We start from the raw sequence: 19,864 nt of genomic DNA, 5'->3' as shown, positions 1-19,864 counted from the left end.
ATTGGGTTTTCTGATGGGTGGGATAAATGTAGTTGATCTTTTGAGTCTCTTGGTAACTTTCCACAATGAGTAGTCCGTTGTTTCTGTTGGATTCAGTTCTTTAAGTTTTTTTTCAGTTTGTGCATTTTTTTCTTTATATAAAATTATTTTTAATTCTTTGACTGCTTTATTAAGTTTAGCTTTATCTTGACTTGATCTGGTTTTTTGATATCTTTTTCTTAAAGTTCTTTTTTCCTGGATTTTCTTTGCTACTATTTTAGAGGTGAATATTTGTACTTTTTTATTGTTTATATTAACAGCGCATTTATCTATGGCTTCTGTTAGCAGTTGATTTAGTGTTTTAATGCTATTTTCTATATCATCTTCTGTTTTAAGTGGTATGTTACATTTTAGTTGTTCTTGAATGTATAAATCGTATTTTTTCCAGTCTGTTTTTTTATAGCTGTTTACTGTTTGGTCAACTTGTGATTGTAGTGTAATAATCACTGGTGAATGATCTGATGTTAGGTCCAAGCTTGATGATACTTTAATGCTATTCTTATTGATTCCTTTTACAATTGCGAAATCTATCAAGTCAGGTAATTTATTTATATCTGTTGGCCAGTAAGTCGGTTCTCCTGTGGAAATTGGTATATAGTTATTTTTCCTTAAGATTTCGTACAGTATTCTACCTCGCGGAGTTGCAGTTGATGATCTTGATCCCCACCATGGGTGTTCCGCATTATAATCGCCCCCTGCTATAAAGCGATTTCCTAAGGAGTGGAAGAAGTACGTCCAGTTTTCTTTTGTTATTGCTTTATTTGGTGGGCAGTAAACAGCTGATATAGTTATTGGACCTTTGTTATCGTTAATGGTTATGCTAGTTGCTTGTATATTTATTTCGCTAATGTGTTCGTTAACGTAATGGTTTATTTTTGTTTTGATGATGATCGCAGTACCTCCGTGTGCTTTATCGTGTGGGTAGTTTGTTTTGTACACTATATATTTTGGAATGTGTAGATAATTTTTGCTAGTGAAGTGAGTTTCTGAAATCAACATAATATCAATGTTTTCGTACGTTAAAAATGCTCGTAATTCCTGATGCCTTTGCATAAGACCGTTTGCGTTCCAGATTACAATTTTTAAATTTTCCATTATGACATTTTGTTAACTAGAATTGTTAGTAGGTTTAACATTGAGTCCATTCTCTGCATTAGCTGTTCCATCATACGTTCAAGTTTGTTATTGGTTTGGTCTTGTGAGTGATTATTTGAGTCTGTCTGTATATCTGATTGTTTTGGTATGTCTGTCTCTCTCTGTTCGTTTTGTTTTGAAACTATTTAAGCATATGATATGTTTGGTCTGATTTTATTGATGTCTGGATTTAAATTTGAATTTGACTGCATTTGAATATTGTTTTGATTTAGTACTTTTTCCCGAAGTCTAGGATATAATTTCTGCTGTAACTGTTTACGTGTAGGACATCCTTTATAGCTTGCTGTGTGATTTCCTTGGCAATTTGCACATACTATTTCTTTTATATTTTCTTTGATTGGACAATCTTTAGTTGAGTGTTGTTTAGTACATTTCACACATACTGCGCTCTTAAAACAGTAATTTTTTGTGTGTCCGAACTCTTGACAGTTATGACATTGCGGTATTTCTCTCTTAACGTTCGGTGGTTCGAATTTGATTACTGTATTAAGTAGCCCGTTTATTTTATAAATTTCTTGGCTTTTGTAACCGTGTTCTATTTCCACCGAGAATATTGGTAAAAGTATTTTTGAGATACGATGTCGAATATTGCTGATGTTCAGTACTTTATGTCCGTGTTCCTCTATAGCATCTTTCAAATCTTTTATATCTACTGAAGGGTGTATACTTCTTAAAATTACTCTAAAGCCTTTTTCTTCTTTACGTTAATATGTGTAGAACTGTGTGTGTTTTTGCTTCAAAGTGCTAACGATCGGCAAGTATTTTTCGGATATTAACGGTTGGATTTTGATTTTATTTTGCCCCATTATCTTTAGAGTATAGCTGTCTTTCGCTATTTCGTTTAACAGTTTTTCTAACGGACGAATATCCTCTACATTATATACGAAGATCGGGGGTGATATTACTTTAGTTGTGTTTATATCTTTACTTACTTCATTGTCGTCTTCACTTTCGTTTAGGTTATTTTTCTGTAGAAGTTCGTACTTGTTTTTTGTATTACTTAGCCAATAGTCCGGTATTTTTGATTGTCGTTCCCTGTCGTGAGTTTGTTTGTCTGGGCTGATTCTTTTTCTTTTGACGCTGACTATTTTCCAAGTTTTTATGTTTTTATCAGGTGTAACGGAATTATTTAAGCCGACTATTCGTTAGAATACTTGCTCGCGGCCGTCCGCACAATATTTATCAAAAGGAGGGCTCGGGAGGCACGAATGCTCCCACGACTGAATGGCACACCGAGCGTGTGTGCCAATCGCGCACGAATCAAAGGAAAGTCGGAAAACGAACGGGTTGACGCAGTGACATAGGACACAAATATATATATATATCAAATTTATTATTACAAACACAATAAAAGAAAATAAAAGAAAGACACACAAATTAATAACTAGACGGAGCACGCATACTCCGTCTCGCAAATCGGCCTAATACAAAATCGCTAATCCGCTTAATCGGATTATCGGCAATCACTGCCCGATAATCCGCTTAAGCCTAAGCGCCCGCGAACGCACTCGCGACCTCAACACCCGGCAACGGGGGCCGGCATCGCTGCCCGACCTGCACCGTTGCACCCGCGAGCACCACTGAACATGCAAGAGAGCGAGAGAAGGAGAGAGAGAGAGAGAAAACCGGCACCGACCTTCCCAACGACGACCTCGGGCGAAGATGGCCGCTCTCGGTCAACGGCTGCGGCTTGCTGCTGCTGCTGATATTGTTGCTGTTGTTGCTGCTGTTGCTGCTGTTGCTGCTGGTGCTGCTGCTCAGCTGCTCGCCGGATTCGCTCGCCGAACGCGCGCGCGCCGGCGGTACGGGCTTCGCTCTTACCCGCGCACACCGGTGCTGGGCGGCAAGGCTTGGCTGGGCGCGACCCAGCCACTCACTCCACACTCACACCAAATGAAACCACCGATGCGCGCCCACACACCGGGTGCGCATCCACAAATAAACGACGTGGCGAAGCACCGCACCGCTTCCAAAAAAAACCAACGGAAAAAACCGGAAATCGGCGACGACAAAATAAACGCGCGCACGCGATCGGCCAGCCCAAACGATACTACCGATTTCCCCCCTCGGCCGCGCTCTCCCCATTCGACTCGCCCCCACGCATAACGATCCTGGCAACGGATCGTCGCCTCATCAACCGCCTCCAGCTCCGCCAATGCCCATTCGCCGCACCTCAAACAGAGAAAATGTAGGCATGAGAGTGTATACAAATACACCCTCAGCCCGGGCGCAACGAACGGACGAGAGAGAGACAAAGGAGAAGCCGGCAAGCCGAAATTCTCCGTCACACAGGAGTAATCATAGTATCCTCCGACTGGCTAGCCATTTCTGCCGTTTACATTACTCAGCTTCTTGATTTCAAACAATTTTTGTAATATTCACTGACACTGCACTTAGATCGGCTAATGGTTCCGCTTTTCGGCTAGAGAGCTGTATTTGCACGTGCGTACACTACAGTGGTCAATCGCTGAATGTTCCACCCAGTAAGGAGAATTAATTGATAAAGAAGAATCAAGACATCGTAGTGGTAAAAAATATGTTTTATTTATTTATTTTTTCGACATCTTATACACTAGAAGCTCTGGAAGGAATGTAGCTTACCGCGACTCTCTCTACTCGCGCGGATCGCAAATCTTATAAGGTAACGCGTGATAAAAGAAAACGAGAAGAGAAAAAGAAAAAAAAACGTGGGCGTTAATGCCTGATTCTTGGGGGGGGGGGGGGGGGGGGACTTCGAGGGCGAGGTGAGAGGATGGTCATAGCACCTAGGCTCAGACCTAGTGCCTGGTCACACCTCGTCTGTCGCCGTCGTCCGCGTGGGTGGCCAACGACTCTTCCCTGTCTCGAAGGAAGGCTTCCCTGCGTTGACGCGTTTCGACCGTACTATACGAGTACGGCTGCCGTCCGCCACTCCTCCAAAGCTCGTGCCTCGACCAATTCGGGCAGTCGGAGGTTCGCGGCACTCCCGTATGGCCGCAAGTGGAGCAAGCCCGCTTGCCGAAGAGGTAAGGACGGGGACCGGCCCAGCGATTGCACGGCTCGTCTTCTGCGGCTCCTTGCAGGGCAAAGAAGCCTGGCGTGCGGCGCGTCCGGTCGTTTGGGATGGCCTGGCTGGACACTCGACGGGAGTGGGACGTCAGCGGGTCGCCCAAGGCTGCTAGGTGTCGTTTCACCGTTTCGAGGTGCTCTTGGGCTCGACGTTGCTCCTCTTGTAGGCGTTGTCGCGTCTCCTCGCGTTGTTTGCGAGCCTTGCGTTCCCTCCGCCATTCGGAGATCATCTCCTGGGTGTAAGCCTTAAGCTCTATGGCCTCCTGTAGCTTGGTCGCGTAGGTTCCTGCGATAGCGAGACCGCGGAACCCATGGCGGTCGATGAAGGCGAGTCCGTCTCGGTAAGCCTTCTCCTCCTCCCTTTCCGCGGCTAGCCGCGCCCTTCTGCAGGCGGTAAAATGAGCCTGGAGGACCTTTCACTCATCTTCGAGGGTAGGTGGCTCTTTCGTTGCAGGGGCCGAGCCTATCTTGTCCTTGAGGCTCGTAGCGACGTCGCGTTCCTCGGTGGTAGAGCTGGAGTCGCCGTAGCCGCGCTGCCGCAGGATGGCCTCCAAGCGCTCGGCGGCCGCCAGGGCAGAACAGGGAGACGCGTTGGTGCACTTCGGACTGCGGTCTGGCGAACCCTCGCCTTTACGGCCCGCATTGTCCTCTGGCCGTTTCGGCCTGCGTAACATCCTCTGGGGAAAGGCCATGGTAGTCTCCGCGGAGCTTGCGCCGCTGTCATCGTCTGACGAGGCCCGCGTCTCGCTGGCTGGGTCATGCCCTACCGCATTGGAATAGGTAAGGGCGGGAGCTGGAGAAGCGTCCCTGCGCGTCGACGGCGCAGCGTTTCGGCGCGAAGCACTAGCCACGGCCGACGTGAGTGCTTCATGCAGCACCTCTTCCATCCACTTGGTGAGGGGAGATATTTCGGCGTTGGTCAGCATCCTCTATAGGGCGAAGCATACGTAATGTTAGGCAAAAAAAAAAACGAGCTCAATTTGTTGCATCAAGCGATAGCGCCTACTAGGGAAGCAGGAAGCTTTGAAGCAGTAGCAGAGTTTTATTGTCGTAGAAGGCGAGATGAGCGGAAAGAGAATGAGGAAACAAGCAGGGTAGTAAGGTGCTAGGTCCGGTAACGCAAGCGCCGAGGGGATACGTCGACGGGAGCATGCATTTTCTGCTTGCAAGGACGACCTCTTCTCCTTGGAGCGGTCGGTATTTCGCCTCGCGCGAGGTCCTGTCGTGGGCTTGTTGAGGCCTCTGGCCCTATAACTCTTGTAACCGAAACGTCGTCCTTCGAGGCATCGCGTTCGTCGCTTTCTTGCGTGCGATCGGGCGAGAAAATTTCTTTCAACGACATCGTCTCGTCGTTTTTGTTTCCTTCAAGGAGAGAACTGTCTGCTGCATCATCGGGGCACTGGGCTCCGTCGAAACACGGTCGCAAGTCGCAAACGACGACTTTACCAACGTCACAACCTTCTTCGTTCTGGAGTTGGTATGAGTTGGGACCGAGGCGTGCGGTAATGATGAACGGGCCCGCGAACTTCGGGCTGAGTTTCGCGGTAGTCTGGTTAACGGCGGAGGACAGCACACGATTCTTCGCCCAGACTCTATCACCGACGTTATACTTGACGTCGCGATGCTTAGCGTTATAGTACATCTACTGTCTATCTTGGGCTTCCTGCGAGTGTTGCAGTGCAGCGGCTCGGAAGTCGTCAAGCTTGTTAATTCGAGCGTGCCAGTCGGTGACCGCGGCCGTCTCGAGGTTCCGAGCCACGACGCGTTCTTCCTCTCGTTTCTTAGAGTTTGGCAGCTCGGGATGACGTCCGTAATTTAGAAAAGCGGGGCTCGTGCGCACCGCTTCGTGTATTGCCGTATTGTAGGCAAACGCGAACTCTGCTATATGCGCGTCCCAGGTCGAGTGCTTTTCCTCGATAAACGCTCGAATCATGGTTTTGATTGTGCGATTTACGCGTTCGGTCGGGTTGCTCTTAGGCAAGTACGGGGCACATGTCGCGTGTATCACGCCGAACGAGTCCAAAAAGTCGTCGACAACTTTATTCTTGAACGGAGTACCGTTGTCAGACAAGAACTTTTTAGAGATTCCGAAACGCAGAAACACACGTTCTTTCAGTTAGCATCGGATGATTTTCCCAGTAATCTTACGGAGAGGGACACATTCGATCCAGCGAGTGAAGAGATCGAGAAAGACAAGCAAGTGCTCGTAGCCCTGCGCGGATCGCGGGAAAGGGCCCATGGTATCGCCGGACACAATTTCCCACGGTCGCGTGACGAGGTGTCGTCCCATCAACCCTGCTGGTGTGACTTGTAAGGTTTTGACTTGCTGGCAGATCGGACAATTCTTAACGTAATATCCTACGTCGTGATGGATTTTCGGCCAATAATAGCGGAGGCTCGCGCGCTTGTGGGTTTTGTAGCGGCCAAGATGTCCTGCCGTCGGCTCCTCGTGGCATTCGGATAAGACTCGTGCCCGGTCTTCCTTTGGGATAACGAGCTTCCAAGCGTCGTCATCGGTTCCGAAGAGGTCGTCGACGATGGGGTCAGGCTTATAAATATATAAACGGCCGCCTAAAACTTTCCAATAGGGGTTATCCGTGGGCCGCTCGAGGACCTCCTGCATCCTCTTGCGGTACCATGGGTCGTTTATGCTTTCGTCGAGTGTCAACGAAGCGGTAGCCGCGAGCTCGTCTTCGTCGGCCTCAAACATGCGTGAAAGCGCGTCAGGCACGACGTTGTCCTTACCCCTGCGATGTATAATATCGAAATCATACGATTGCAACGCGAGGGACCAACGACCAAGCTTACCGTTTGGGTGTTTCAGATTAGTGAGGCATTTAAGGCTCTGGTGGTCGGTCACAACTGTAAAGTGATACCCCTCCACGTAGGGTCGGAACTTTTCGGTCGACCAGACGACAGCGAGGCACTCACGCTCGGTAACCGACAAGCGACGTTCGGAAGCCGTCAGGACGCGGCTCGCGAAGCACAGAACTCGATCTTCGCCGTCGATACGCTGCAAGCAGAACGCTTCCAAGGCCGGTATCGCTCGCGTCACATTCGATGATGAACGGCGCAGTGAAATTAGGCCTGGCTAGGACAGGGGTCGTTGCCAAAAGGGCTTTGACTTGCTCGAAAGCTTGCCGTTGCGCCTCCTGCCATTCAAATTTGGCGTCCTTGCGAGTGAGCGCGTTAAGCGGCTCACAAATCGTAGCGTAATCGTTCAGAAATTTTCGATACCACGAGGCCATACCCAAGAATCTGCGCAAGGCACGAAGATTTTTCGGGGCTAGGTACTCGAGTATCGGTGCGATTCGTTCTGGATCGGGGCGTGTACCATCGCGATTTACCAACACGCCGAGATAACGCACCTCGGTCATGCAAATCCTAGACTTCTTGCGATTGATCGTAAGGCCAGCATCATGTATTCTTTTTAGAATATGCGTGAGCCACCGGACATGCTCTGAGAACATTTCAGTAGCGATGATCACGTCGTCAAGGTACGCGGAGGCATAAGGCTCCATCTCGGGTGAGATGAGCTTGTCGGCCAACATCTGAAATGTTGCCGGGGCACCAGCCAATCCGAAGGGCACCCGAACAAATTCGAATAGCCCGAGTCCTGGGACGGTGAAAGCAGTTATCGGGATAGCTCTCTCCGAAAGAGGGACCTGCCAAAATCCGCTCGCGAAGTCAATTGCGCTCACGAATTTGGCGTGCTGGAGCTTTCGCAGTATCGCGTCCGTAAGGGCAGCGGATATGCGCTCACGCGAGTATCGCTATTCACCTTCCGGTAGTCCACACAAAATCGGTATTCGCCGTCGGGTTTCCGAATCATCACCACCGGGCTAGACCACTCGCTGCGGGACTTACGAATAATTCCCATCTGCAGCATTTTATGCACTTGCACGTGAATTTCCTCCTCGATCTTATGCGACACCGGATAGTATTTCTGTTTAATTGGGCGCGCGCTGCCAATGTCGATGTCGTGCTCGATCCATCCGGTGCAGCCGAGCTGCTCGCAGGAAGGTTCGGGCAGGAGGTCATCCATCACTCGATCGATTTCTTGTCGCTGCTCCTTCGAGATCTCTTCGATACCCCAAGGCCGCCAGCGACATCGCCTCCTCCGAACGAAGTGAGGAGACAATGGTCGGGACTTCCTGATCGCAACCTTTAATCCTTATCGTGTTGGTCTCAGGATCCAAACACGCGGAAAAGGCTTGAACGAAGTCGCTTCCGAGGGTGCAATCAGCATCAGCCTCGCTCAAAATGAGTACGTCGATCGAATGGGTAACACCACCTATCGTAAAGGGTAACTGTACATTACCAATGATAGGGACATAATGACCATCGACTGCTTTCGCGCCGGGCCCGACATACATGTTGACGCGCTTGTTCAACGCGGCAGCAATCTGAAGGGCAATGGGGCTCAGAACGGTGGGCGAGGCTCCAGTGTCGTACAGAGCCCTGCAAGTAAATGGATCGATGTTAAGCGTCAGCCACCATCTGGGGTACTTCTCTACCAACGCGCTCGTCGCAAAACTATCGGAACGCGTTGGCGCTTCTCCCGCGGGGGCATCTGTAGCGAAGGTCCGGGTCACCATCGGAACGATAGGGACCCCATCGGAACGATAGGGACCACATCTACGCGTTCCTCTCCACGTTTTTTGGTGCCTCGATTTTTGAGCACTCGGGACAGGTGGCTTTGGTGTACCCAGGCCAGCTGCAGTCCCAACAGAGTAATCTCTCAGCATCGGGGCCGGGAGGCTTGCTCTTGTTTTTGTCCGACTTGGGAGTGATGTTCTTGCCGGGCGGCCACGGTCGCTTGCCCCGCTCCGTTTTCCCTCGCGTTGACGCGGGTAGGCCGGAGGTTTGCCATCTTTCGGGGACCCGACGGTGGTCGATTCCTGTACGGCGTCCTTAAGGGGGACGGGAAGCCGTTTCTTAGCAGCCGCAAGTTGCTGCCACTTTTTATCGAAAAACTTTTGGAAAGATTTTTCGAAGTCGGCCTCAGAGAAAGAAGACTTTTCCGCAAGGTAATCGCGGACCGGTTCATCGGGGCCCTGTGTCCGCAGGTGCGCTTCAACCGATAGGTTGCGCTTGTACTTCCTGGATTGTCAGTTGTTAATCACAGATTATGCTGGTTATTTTCATGTTCTATGACGCTCAAAAAAGCGAAACACATGTATACATTTGTTCTGCCGAATAAACTATTTAGAGGGTGAAAGCTACCCCCGAAAGTTACCACTCAACACCACTTTATAGCGAAATTTTCGTATTTTAGCACAATTTTCGACGAAACAAACTCTAAAAAATTCTTTTAAAAAATTTCAGATAAATATATGGATAATGTCTACAGGGAATGCAACCCCCTAAGTCGCCTGAAAGAAAAGCTATGTTTTCAAATATTTTCTTGCAAAATTTTTTCAGAAGAAACGACGTATACAGTATCCGTCACCAGGGGCTGCTACCCCTTCATTGGAGAATGAACACCCCAATTTCATTAACCCTCGAGCTGGTTACCCTGCCACGCTGTAACCCCAAACTCTTAACCCCAATTTCCTTAACCCTTGAGCTAGTTACCTTGCCACGCTCTAACCCCGAACTCCTACACCCGAATTTCATCAACCCTCGAGCTGGTTACCCTGCCACGCTGTAACCCCAAACTCTTAACCCCAATTTCCTTAACCCTCGAGCTGGTTACCCTGCCCTTTCCAATTTTCTAGTCCGAAACCTGGTTCTTTGTTATTCATAATATCAATTTCGACATATTTGTAATATCTCTGAAGAAAAGGAAATAGGCAAAATGATTGTAGAAGATAACGTTAAATTTATTTTATTTTTATGATATATTTACGTTATATTAATTCGTTCATTTCATCTGATATTGAGATTACATTTTTTGAATATAAAAAGACGATCCGCGCTCATTATCACTGTACATATTATGAACAATAATGATACTCTATAAATAAATGCTGTAGACATATTAGTTTCTTGCACCATGCACATTTTATAATTGTTATTTTCTCACAAATCTCACAGATAGTCTATTCTGAAATTTCGAAGCAATATTCAACAGGATTGTCGAACGAATCAGGTTTTTTATCCAAGTTCCCACTTTTGTACCAAGCATATTTAAATACGCTTTTGCATCTAGGTGAAGATAATTGATTATGTGTGATAGACTGTGATTTTATAATATTACTCCTTTCATGTAAACTGATATCTGATCCCAATAAATAATGGCATCAGATATTTTTCTTAGAAAATTTTTCCAAAATCGAAAACCGAATACATCCAGTGGTTGAATTTTGCCTGTCGTACCCTTAGGAATTGTCATCAATCGAAAATTTGTATCTGCTGGTGTCACTTCTCTTACAGTTCGTTCACACTGTACACTCCATGAGTCTAGTAATAAAACTGCTGTTTTCCCACAATTAAGAAAAAATACACGTTGCAACCATGTTTGAAGTAATTCACTCGACAGCTTTCCTGGTGCACTTGCTCGCAAAAATATATTAGGTTCATTGAATTGTTTTTTTGAAACAATGTGTCCAAACTCTCCGTTTGTTTCTTTTAATACCATAAAAAGGGGTGATAGGAATGTACCTTCTGCAGATATTGTCGGTTAAATCCTATAACTATACGTAGTCGATGATACTGATTGTACTACTGATTCGACTGTCTTCTTACCTTTTTCGCTCAATGTTCTGCCAGTATGCATTTCTAAACTAAATCCACTTTGATCGTAATTATATATGTTACTTGCACTTTTGGTTGATAATTCTGTTTTTATGAGGTTCTCCTCTGACGTTCTGACGAAACTTGTTTATATTTACTCTGGACGGAACTTAAAGACAGTTTCTTTTGCTTACCACTTTCCCAGTATTCAACAGCTTTTCTTTTATATCCATCGTGGAGTACAGTATTTGTTACGGTACAAATAGGTACCTCGGCATAGTCTACACCATGTATTTCTTCAAATTGATCTTCAATTACTTCTGGATTAATATCAAAATCATCATCCAGGAAACATAAGTACTCACTTGTCTCACTTCAATATCTAAATTCGTTTCAATGCCTTTTCTCAATATATCTTCAACATAATCGTGTAGCTGCTTCTGTGCATCGCTTAATATAGGTATGCTTTCTACAACCACACTTATGTGGAATGATTTCAGTAATTTTTGAATGACGTTGTGAATTTCAATTGTCATTCTAACACAATTTTGATATTCAAATACCTAGATGTTAAGCAAAGTTCTATTAATAATTTACCGAAGTATGCTGATCGAATATGCTTATATATACTGTAAGTGAACAAAACATGTTTTGAAGTTGGCACCACACAAACCGATATCAAATCAAGGTACCCGAGTTTCCTCCACTGTTATATCTTGGCTTATCACATACGTCAACGATTGCGATTTCTTTGAAGGAAAAAAAAGTTGCAGTTCCAATCTTACTATTTGAACCACATGAACCGCATTCGTTGATTGTCGTTTTTATCAAGGAAAAAAACACGCAAATACTCGAGTCTGTTTAAGGTGGAAAATAAGAGTAACATTATGTCATGTCAGTATTTTTATATTGAATAAAACCGCCTCACGAAATACGTACATATACCTATTAGTATGGTAAAATGAGTTTGTTTGATGAATTTTTTCGTAATAACATAATAAACGAATTTCCTCAGGGATAGTAGTAATATTTGTTGAACATAATGATTTAAAATGAAATTCCCAGTAGCAATTCCGAACTTCAAAAATTTGCATGATTTCGTAGTTGCATTTGCTATTACCTACCTATACATAAATATGTATACGTAGTTAATTAAACGATATCTTCTACAAAAAATGTGCATATGTCCTTTTATTTGAAGATACTATAGATATTTCGAAATAGGGATTATGAATGACAGGAAGATGGGTTCCGGATTTCAGAAAATTGGAATACAGGGGTACGGGGTTACGGCGTAGCAGGGTGACCAGCTCGAGGGTTGATGAAACTGTGATGTAGAAGTTACGGGTTACAGCGTGGAAGGGTAACCAGCTCAAGGGTTGATGAAATTGGGGTGCAAGAATTACGGGTTACAGCGTGGCAAGGTAACCAGCTCAAGGATTGATGAAATTCGGGTGTAGGAGATCGGGGTTAGAGCGTGGCAGGGTAACCAACTCGAGGGTTCATGAAATTGGGGTTAAGAGATTCAGCACGATGATGATGATATTCGGGTGGAGGAGTTACGGGTTATAGCGTGGCAGAGTAACCAGCTCGAGGGTTAAGGAAAATTGGGTGTAGGAGTTTGGGGTTACAGCGTGACAGGGTAACTTGCTCGAGGGTTAAGGAAATTGGGGTTAAGATTTTGGGGTTACAGCGTGGCAAGATTGTAACATAATTAACATAATAACAAATAATATAATAAAAGTATCAACAAATAAAATGTGCAATATCTAGTCAAAAGACAATATTACACTTAACTTAGACGACTGCAAAAAACCAAATGAAATTGGTTTTGAGCATATTAATTTTATAAATGCAATACATTCTGGAACATAATCAACAGGAAACCATCGCGTATTACTATATTGACCTATCGAAACAGTATTGGACGTAATAGGTAATATGATATACCGGAACATTAACTTTCTTGCTAAGATCAAAGCAATTTTTTATGTTGATAGGGGTTAGGAAAGTAAATAAACTTTCATCAAATTCAGTATATTCACTAAAACTTCAACAAAAACACAAACATAGTTATTGTAGACGATATTGTTTTCACATCTTGCAAGTGTACAACAGATATTCATTATAAAAAAATGTTTTCACACTATAGAGTAACCTGTGCTGTTGGACATTCTTGTTCAGTTAAACTCAATCACATAAAAAAAAATTAGGTGATAGGAAAGCAATTATAGATTGTCATACGACAGCCAGAAATATGATGATAAGATTCTGGAGAAGAATATAAACTAAGTGCATTTATATAGTTGCCTGCTTATCATGGTGATCATACAGGCACGTAACAAAATAACTTTTTTAGTTTGAATTTAGTAATTATATTTTTAGATTAAGTATTCTTTTGTATTCCAGACCAGCAAACAGGAAATCAATTTTCTCTGCTGGGTTACAATATTATTTTATAACGTATCTGTATATTTATTACTATTTTGTAATATATGTAAGATGCTCTGGTTAGTAATAAATAAATAAATAAAATTTTTATTAACGCAAATCATGATGCTAAAGCTTGCGAGACATTGTTAGAAATTTTTCTTACGATTCAAGCAGCATCTGAATTAAAAAAATAGTAAAAAAGATTCTTTAAAACTAGGGGCTCTCATTGATCATATAAATATTGTAATGTATGAAAATAATAGCTCTATAGCAAACAATGAAGAAATAAGTAAATTTAAATTATAAACTATTTATAGTAACAGTTAAAGAAAACATTGAAATTACTTTTGAAGATGAAAACAAAATATTTGATAAAACAGTACAATTACATTTTTTTTGAGTTGGAAAATCTGCCAGTAAGTCAAATATATCGTGGCTAATCTCACATCCGGCTGTCATCAAATAAAAATGCACCCATAATACATTTTTTAAACAGTTTTTGTATACACCCATTGGGTCGATCTACATTTTTAGTTTTATCATTTGGTATAGTTAACTCGGCGAGAACTTTTCAAAGAATTCTTAACATATTATTATGGGACCTCACTGCCATAAGTTATTTCGTTGTCGTTGATGACAAAATTGTATTCAGGAAAACAGTAGATAAAACTAACAAAAGATTTTACGACGTAACTCAAAAATTAAGCGAAGTTATAAAACTCGAATCTCAAAAAAGAAATTAGCTGAAAATAAGTTTCTTTTTTAGGCCATATTATCAGTGAATCCAGTATCAAATGCACCAAAAAGAAAGTATAAGTTGTTGAAACTTTAAGTTGTGTGCCAAAATTTGTTAAAAATATGAGGGAATATGACCTTGGCCTTTGTAATTATTATAGATGATTCAATAAAAATATTGAAACATTTGACAATATTTTTATACAAAAATGTAACATTTTTTTTAATGTAGAATAACAGACAGCTTTTGATAAATTAAAGAAATTATTGTATGAAGGACCATTTTGACAGTATCGCTAATTTTACAAATAATATATTGACAGAACTGCCACTTCTAATCATAGTTTACAAGGGTCGTTTGAAAAGTCCGTGCAAAGACAGAGAGATGGCGCTACTAGTGCGTATCAAGGTTATTTTCAGTTAGTGGCATATCTTGGAAGAGTACACACCAAGTTTGAGCCAGATCGGCCAATTACTTTGCGTTTTACATTCGTTTCAATCAAAGAAATCGAGTGGTTGTAAAAAAATGGACGAAAAAGAATTTCGTGTATTGATTAAACATTACTTTTCCAAGGCAAAACGCCTCAGGAGATTAAACAGAAGCTTGATAAATATTATGGTAATTGTGCACCTTCGATTAGAATGGTTTATAAGTGGTTGCAAAATTTTCAGAGTGGCTATATTCTGGACGCCCTGTTGAGGTTACCACTTCAGAAATCATTGATAAAATCTATGATATGGTGATGGCTGACAGAAGAGTGAAGGTGTGTGAGATTACTAGTACTGTAGGCATCTCGAGTGAACGGGTACATAATATTTTACACCAACATTTGGACATGAAAAAGCTATCCGCTAGATGGGTGCCGCAATTGCTCACGATTGACCAAAAACAAGATTGTGTGAAGTGTTGCAAGAATGAAACATGGATATATCACTACACTCCTGAGACCAAAGAATAGTCTAAACAATGGGTTACCAAGGGGGAATCTCCTCCGAAAAAGGCGAAGACAATTCCTTCGGCCGGGAAGGTTATGGCGACTGTCTTTTGGGATTTGCAAGGAATAATCTTCATCGACTATCTGGAAAAGGGTAAAACCATTACAGGCGAATATTATTCATCGTTATTGGATCGTTTGAAAACCGAGTTGCTAAAGAAACGTCCACGGTTGGCCTACAAAAAAGTCCTCTTCCACCAAGACAATACGCCAGCTCACGCCTCAGCAGTTGTGGCCACAAAACTGATGAAGATAGGGTTCCAACTCGTTTCACATCCCCCCTATTCTCCAGACTTGGCTCCGTCGGAATACTATTTGTTCCCTAATATGAAAACATGGCTGGCGGGGAAAAGATTTTATTCTAACGAGGAGGTGATTGCAGAAACGAATGCCTATTTTACAGACTTGGACAAATCCTATTATTTGGAAGGGATTAACAAACTAGAGCAGCGTTGGATGAAGTGTATAAGCCTAAAAGGAGACTATGTTGAAAAATAAAAAAGATTATTTAAAAAAAATCAAGCAGTTTTTATTTTTGCACGGACTTTTCAAACGACCCTCGTAGGTGCTGCGCTTTCTTAGGTTGAATTAAACTTGGATAAACTTATAGCGTAGGCGTTTCAAGTTCTAAATAAAACAGAATAAAATTACATGAATTACAAAAGAGAAGCTCTAGGAATAATATTTGCTATAAAAACATTTCGAACCTACTTGTTTGAAAATAATTAAACATTAGTGGCAGATCATAAGCTTTGCTATTACAGAAATTGGCCAATAACAGTAGAGTATAAAAGTGGAGATTGAAATTAGTTAATTATGACTTTGATATTGTTTATTGTCCAGGTAAGGAAAGTTTCTTAGCTGATCGTCTCTCAAGAAACTCGATAGATGCAATAATCTACGTTATAACACGTTATAACATGTCTAGCACCATGATGAGAAACATAGGTATACTGATTGCGACTGAATCCAATTGTTTAATACAGAGTCCCAGAGATAGTTCATTTATAAGCCATGTATTCTTGCCTTTTATCTTTGGCGGTGTTATCCGGACAACCCCAGTAGCTATAATACTGCAATTCCACAGCTTACGGATAAAATCTACGTCAGGATAAACTTCTCCAAAGCATTTAGATTCATAATTGTCAATGAGAGGAATCAACTCTTCATAAAGGAAGGAAGAATCACTATCTCTATGAGATATAGCACTGAAACTAAGATACGCGTTCTATTTTGAACATCGCAAGGTATTCCTGCATACTGTCTCAGACGCTTTGTCGTGCATATGAAGAGAATAAGCCCGCAATAAGTACCGTTAATAAAGTATGGTTTTTGGACCGGAAAAACAAAGCGTCTCAGAACTTTGGTTCACACCCAATCTAGAAAATTCAGAACAGTAAAGTATTCACTTACCACCCCGGCAATGAATTCTGGGAAATCTTAAATAAGGAAAAGGCATGGAAATTTCTAGTCCCAGCGGAATGCCAATTGTTAGAAATGTCACGATACCTCCTGCCGAACAATCTCGGGCGGAATAAGATTTGTACTAGAGAGAAGCGCATCTAGTACTAGCCTACTATGATAGCCAATATGTAGCAGTACGTGCGAAATGGCTAGATATCTTAGCAACATAAGGTGGAACGGCGACTTCTATATGAACAGATGAAAAGACGCGAGGTCGACCAACACTAGCAGGTGATCGCCAGAGATAGAAGCTAGATTCTAACTTGATCTGTTTCGTCATTGCCTGACATATACAACGAAGTCGTTAACCCATCATCTAGTAATAGTCCACTAATCAACTGATCCAATAACAAAAAGAAAAATATAATATCATAGCAATGAACGTCAAAAATTTGTTTTACTCTGATAGCTAGGAATGAATCTATGGATAGCACGAGCTTCGTCTGCGGAGAATAATAGACATATGAGCGCGGTTAAGTGAAAGATAAATATAGTAAAGGAGATTGAGATACAGTGAATGTCTTATCGGGAATATTTCCCGTACGACTTGTGGCCTTAAAAGGACGTGGGAATAAAAATGAAGGCATGGACAGACAGAAGAACTACTGCAACAAGGAAATTTATTCAGAGAAGAGAAAGACCGCACACAGAACAAATGACGGTAGACTCAGGTACTCATACCTAAAGTTAAAAAAATGGTGCTCAGAGAATACAGCACATTGAAATATCGCCTAATATAAGCGCTCAGTAGTTACAAATGATTTGGGCATATTTAGTCAAAAGGCAGTATTGGTTGGGCACCAATTGTAGACTATGTCAAGAACAAGTGGATGACGCTGAACACACGATATTTTCATGTTCGGTGAATGAACAAGATATACGATAGATAGCAGAGAAAGTTGGAAAAACACCGACGAAAAACAACTTAATTTAACCCGTGCTTACATACCAGGAAAAATAGAGCTTTTACCTATTGAGCTACCGTATACATTTTTACAACATAATAGATTTTAAATTGGAATATTTTCAAAAATGATACTAAAGATTTAGTATGTCTATATTTCAGTAAAGTAAAGATCAGTATATCTGTAAATATATTTATTGCGTATATTAAGTTTCTTTCATTGTTTGATGCCTTTTAATTAGATAAATCCTATATCTAGACAACGCTTACATTTAACCCATCAATAACATAGCTTGGTACAATTAATTACAATCGTTTTTGTTTGATATAGATTTTATACAATAAAGTGTAGCCTCTAATATCCCGCTATAATGTATAATGTAAGACTAGGTAATGAAATTTTCTAGAGTAATAACTGAATCTATTATAATAATAATTCATTATAATTTTTTCCTATAATAATTATTACAGGAAAAATTTTATTTACGATTAAAAAATCAATTATTACCTTTCCATCACCAGCGGGATTAATGAAAACTACGTAGTGACCTCCATGATTATCACCGCTGTGGACTAGAACAGCGTGCAAAATGTAATCTACGTTGGTTGCTTCTTTATTTGTATTCAAGTATTTTCCTAGACTTATTCTTTCATAAAATTCAAATCTGCAAAAGTAATCGACTTTTCAATAAAAGAATTTATTGTATATGTTTTACTTCCTACTAACCTGTCATTAAATTTCACTGAACAGTCAGTAATAGGATCATATTGAAATCTCATCAAATGTAGATGCAGTACTGGTGGAAATGAAGAAAATACCACTCCTTTTTCGGCTTCTTGGAGCCCGTGTTCGCCTGCATCATATTTATTATCCCCATCAAGTATTTCTGTATTGACGTAATCATTGAAAGAATCATAAACTGGAAAAAATTAGATTAGGATATTTTGAAAATACAACATTATATAATTCAAAATTAATAATAATTATATAATATCATATTAAATTATATAATATTCCTATTTTCATAATATTCATAATAAAAATAATGTTATTATTGAAAATTTAAACCTCTTGTCCAATCAATCTAAAATCCAAATACACGTTTATATGAAAAATTGCTCAAATGAAAGTTTGCGGTCTATAAGAAGTAGAAATTATGTTTTCGACACTCCGTGCGCAAAGTGCGTCTATTCCACATGCTCGTTTTTGCGTTTGAAAACGAGCTTTCCATACGTCATATCGAAACATACTGTAAAACACACGTTTGGAAAAAAGTTTCTCGTCTCGTGTGCTTTTCCACCCTCCCTTCGCTCGGGCATAAACACTATAACGGGGTTGTTACTCGCCCGCGTTATTTCGCGAGAGAACGAAGGATATAATATGCACCTCGTTGCGGGCGTGCAGTACCCGTACGAGGCTATGCCCGGATGTCCAGTTATGCCTTAAGGCCCGCGGGAGTGACGTGGATCAAGCGGCTAATCTTCGTATTAATATATCGACGGGGGAACGTGAGAGGCAGCAGAGTCAGGTGTAAATAAGAGGAAGGCACATATAAGATAAAATGGTGTTTATATAACACAAGAGTTTACAAGGAGTGCAGCGCAGCGATAAAGAGAGAGAGAGAGAGTAACAAGCTAGCGAGAGAGAGAGAGACAGTAGATACGAGAAGGTACTTACAAAGAACGATGGAGCCTCAGATGAACCCCGCCTGGCTCTCGAACGTAGCGAACCTGGCGACGGCCTTGCACTCACTCAAGTCAACACACTTGCAGTCGATTGTCTCTTCTTCAAGTTACCTCAAGGCCAAGTTGAGATTGGAAAAGGGTTGTCAAACTACAATGCGAAAGCCGGCCGGCGAGAACACGTGCGCGTTCAGACATGATCAACAAGCTAGTACCGCGAAAGAACTCCCCACTCTCTCTCCTTCTCTACCGAACATATATCAGTTCGTATAGCGCGACAGTCTCTCCTCTTGCACATGAGCATATACTCAGTTTAAGCCTACGCGAGTCTATTCTCTTTCTTGCTGCTTCGCGTTGTATTGTTTGTATTCTCTCTCTCTCTCTTATAATGCTAAGCATTGTACATAAGTTAGTATTATACCAAATAATGAACATAGATATATATGTATATATGTACATAAGTAAATATGGTCGTCTGAGAAAGAGAGACATAACGAGTGATTTATCACACGTTATAACACCACACGAGAAAAAGATCTATTTTTCCGCACTTGTATCGTAATGAACTATTCTATCTTGGCCGTAACCTTGGGTTATTGTGAAGGTTATTTGAAAATTAACTTCGCTTTTTTAAAAAAGAAACTAGTAGAATCATTTAAATTAGTTAAATCTGTAGTATTTCAAGATTTGAGTAGAATACTCTTGATACTTTTTTCCAAATTTATTCATT

General features: G+C 41.9%; 1 protein-coding gene across 1 annotated transcript in view; it reads right to left on the bottom strand.

Moving 5' to 3' along the window:
- The window catches only part of LOC131665443 (ubiquitin carboxyl-terminal hydrolase 7), a 957,589-nt gene that overhangs the window by 569,645 nt on the left and 368,080 nt on the right, over positions 1–19,864 (bottom strand). Inside the window, exons 9-10 of the mRNA XM_058937325.1 lie at positions 18,179–18,371; positions 17,960–18,116 (exon numbers count right to left, since the gene is read on the bottom strand). Coding sequence (XP_058793308.1) covers positions 17,960–18,116; positions 18,179–18,371 — 350 coding nt within the window. The remainder of the gene's footprint in view (positions 1–17,959; positions 18,117–18,178; positions 18,372–19,864) is intronic.

This window comes from Phymastichus coffea, unplaced genomic scaffold (assembly GCF_024137745.1).
Source record: "Phymastichus coffea isolate CEN01 unplaced genomic scaffold, Cenicafe_Pcof_1.1 PCOF00003, whole genome shotgun sequence".
Taxonomy (NCBI): Eukaryota; Metazoa; Arthropoda; class Insecta; order Hymenoptera; family Eulophidae; genus Phymastichus; species Phymastichus coffea.
This window is presented reverse-complemented; position numbering and strand designations above follow the sequence as displayed.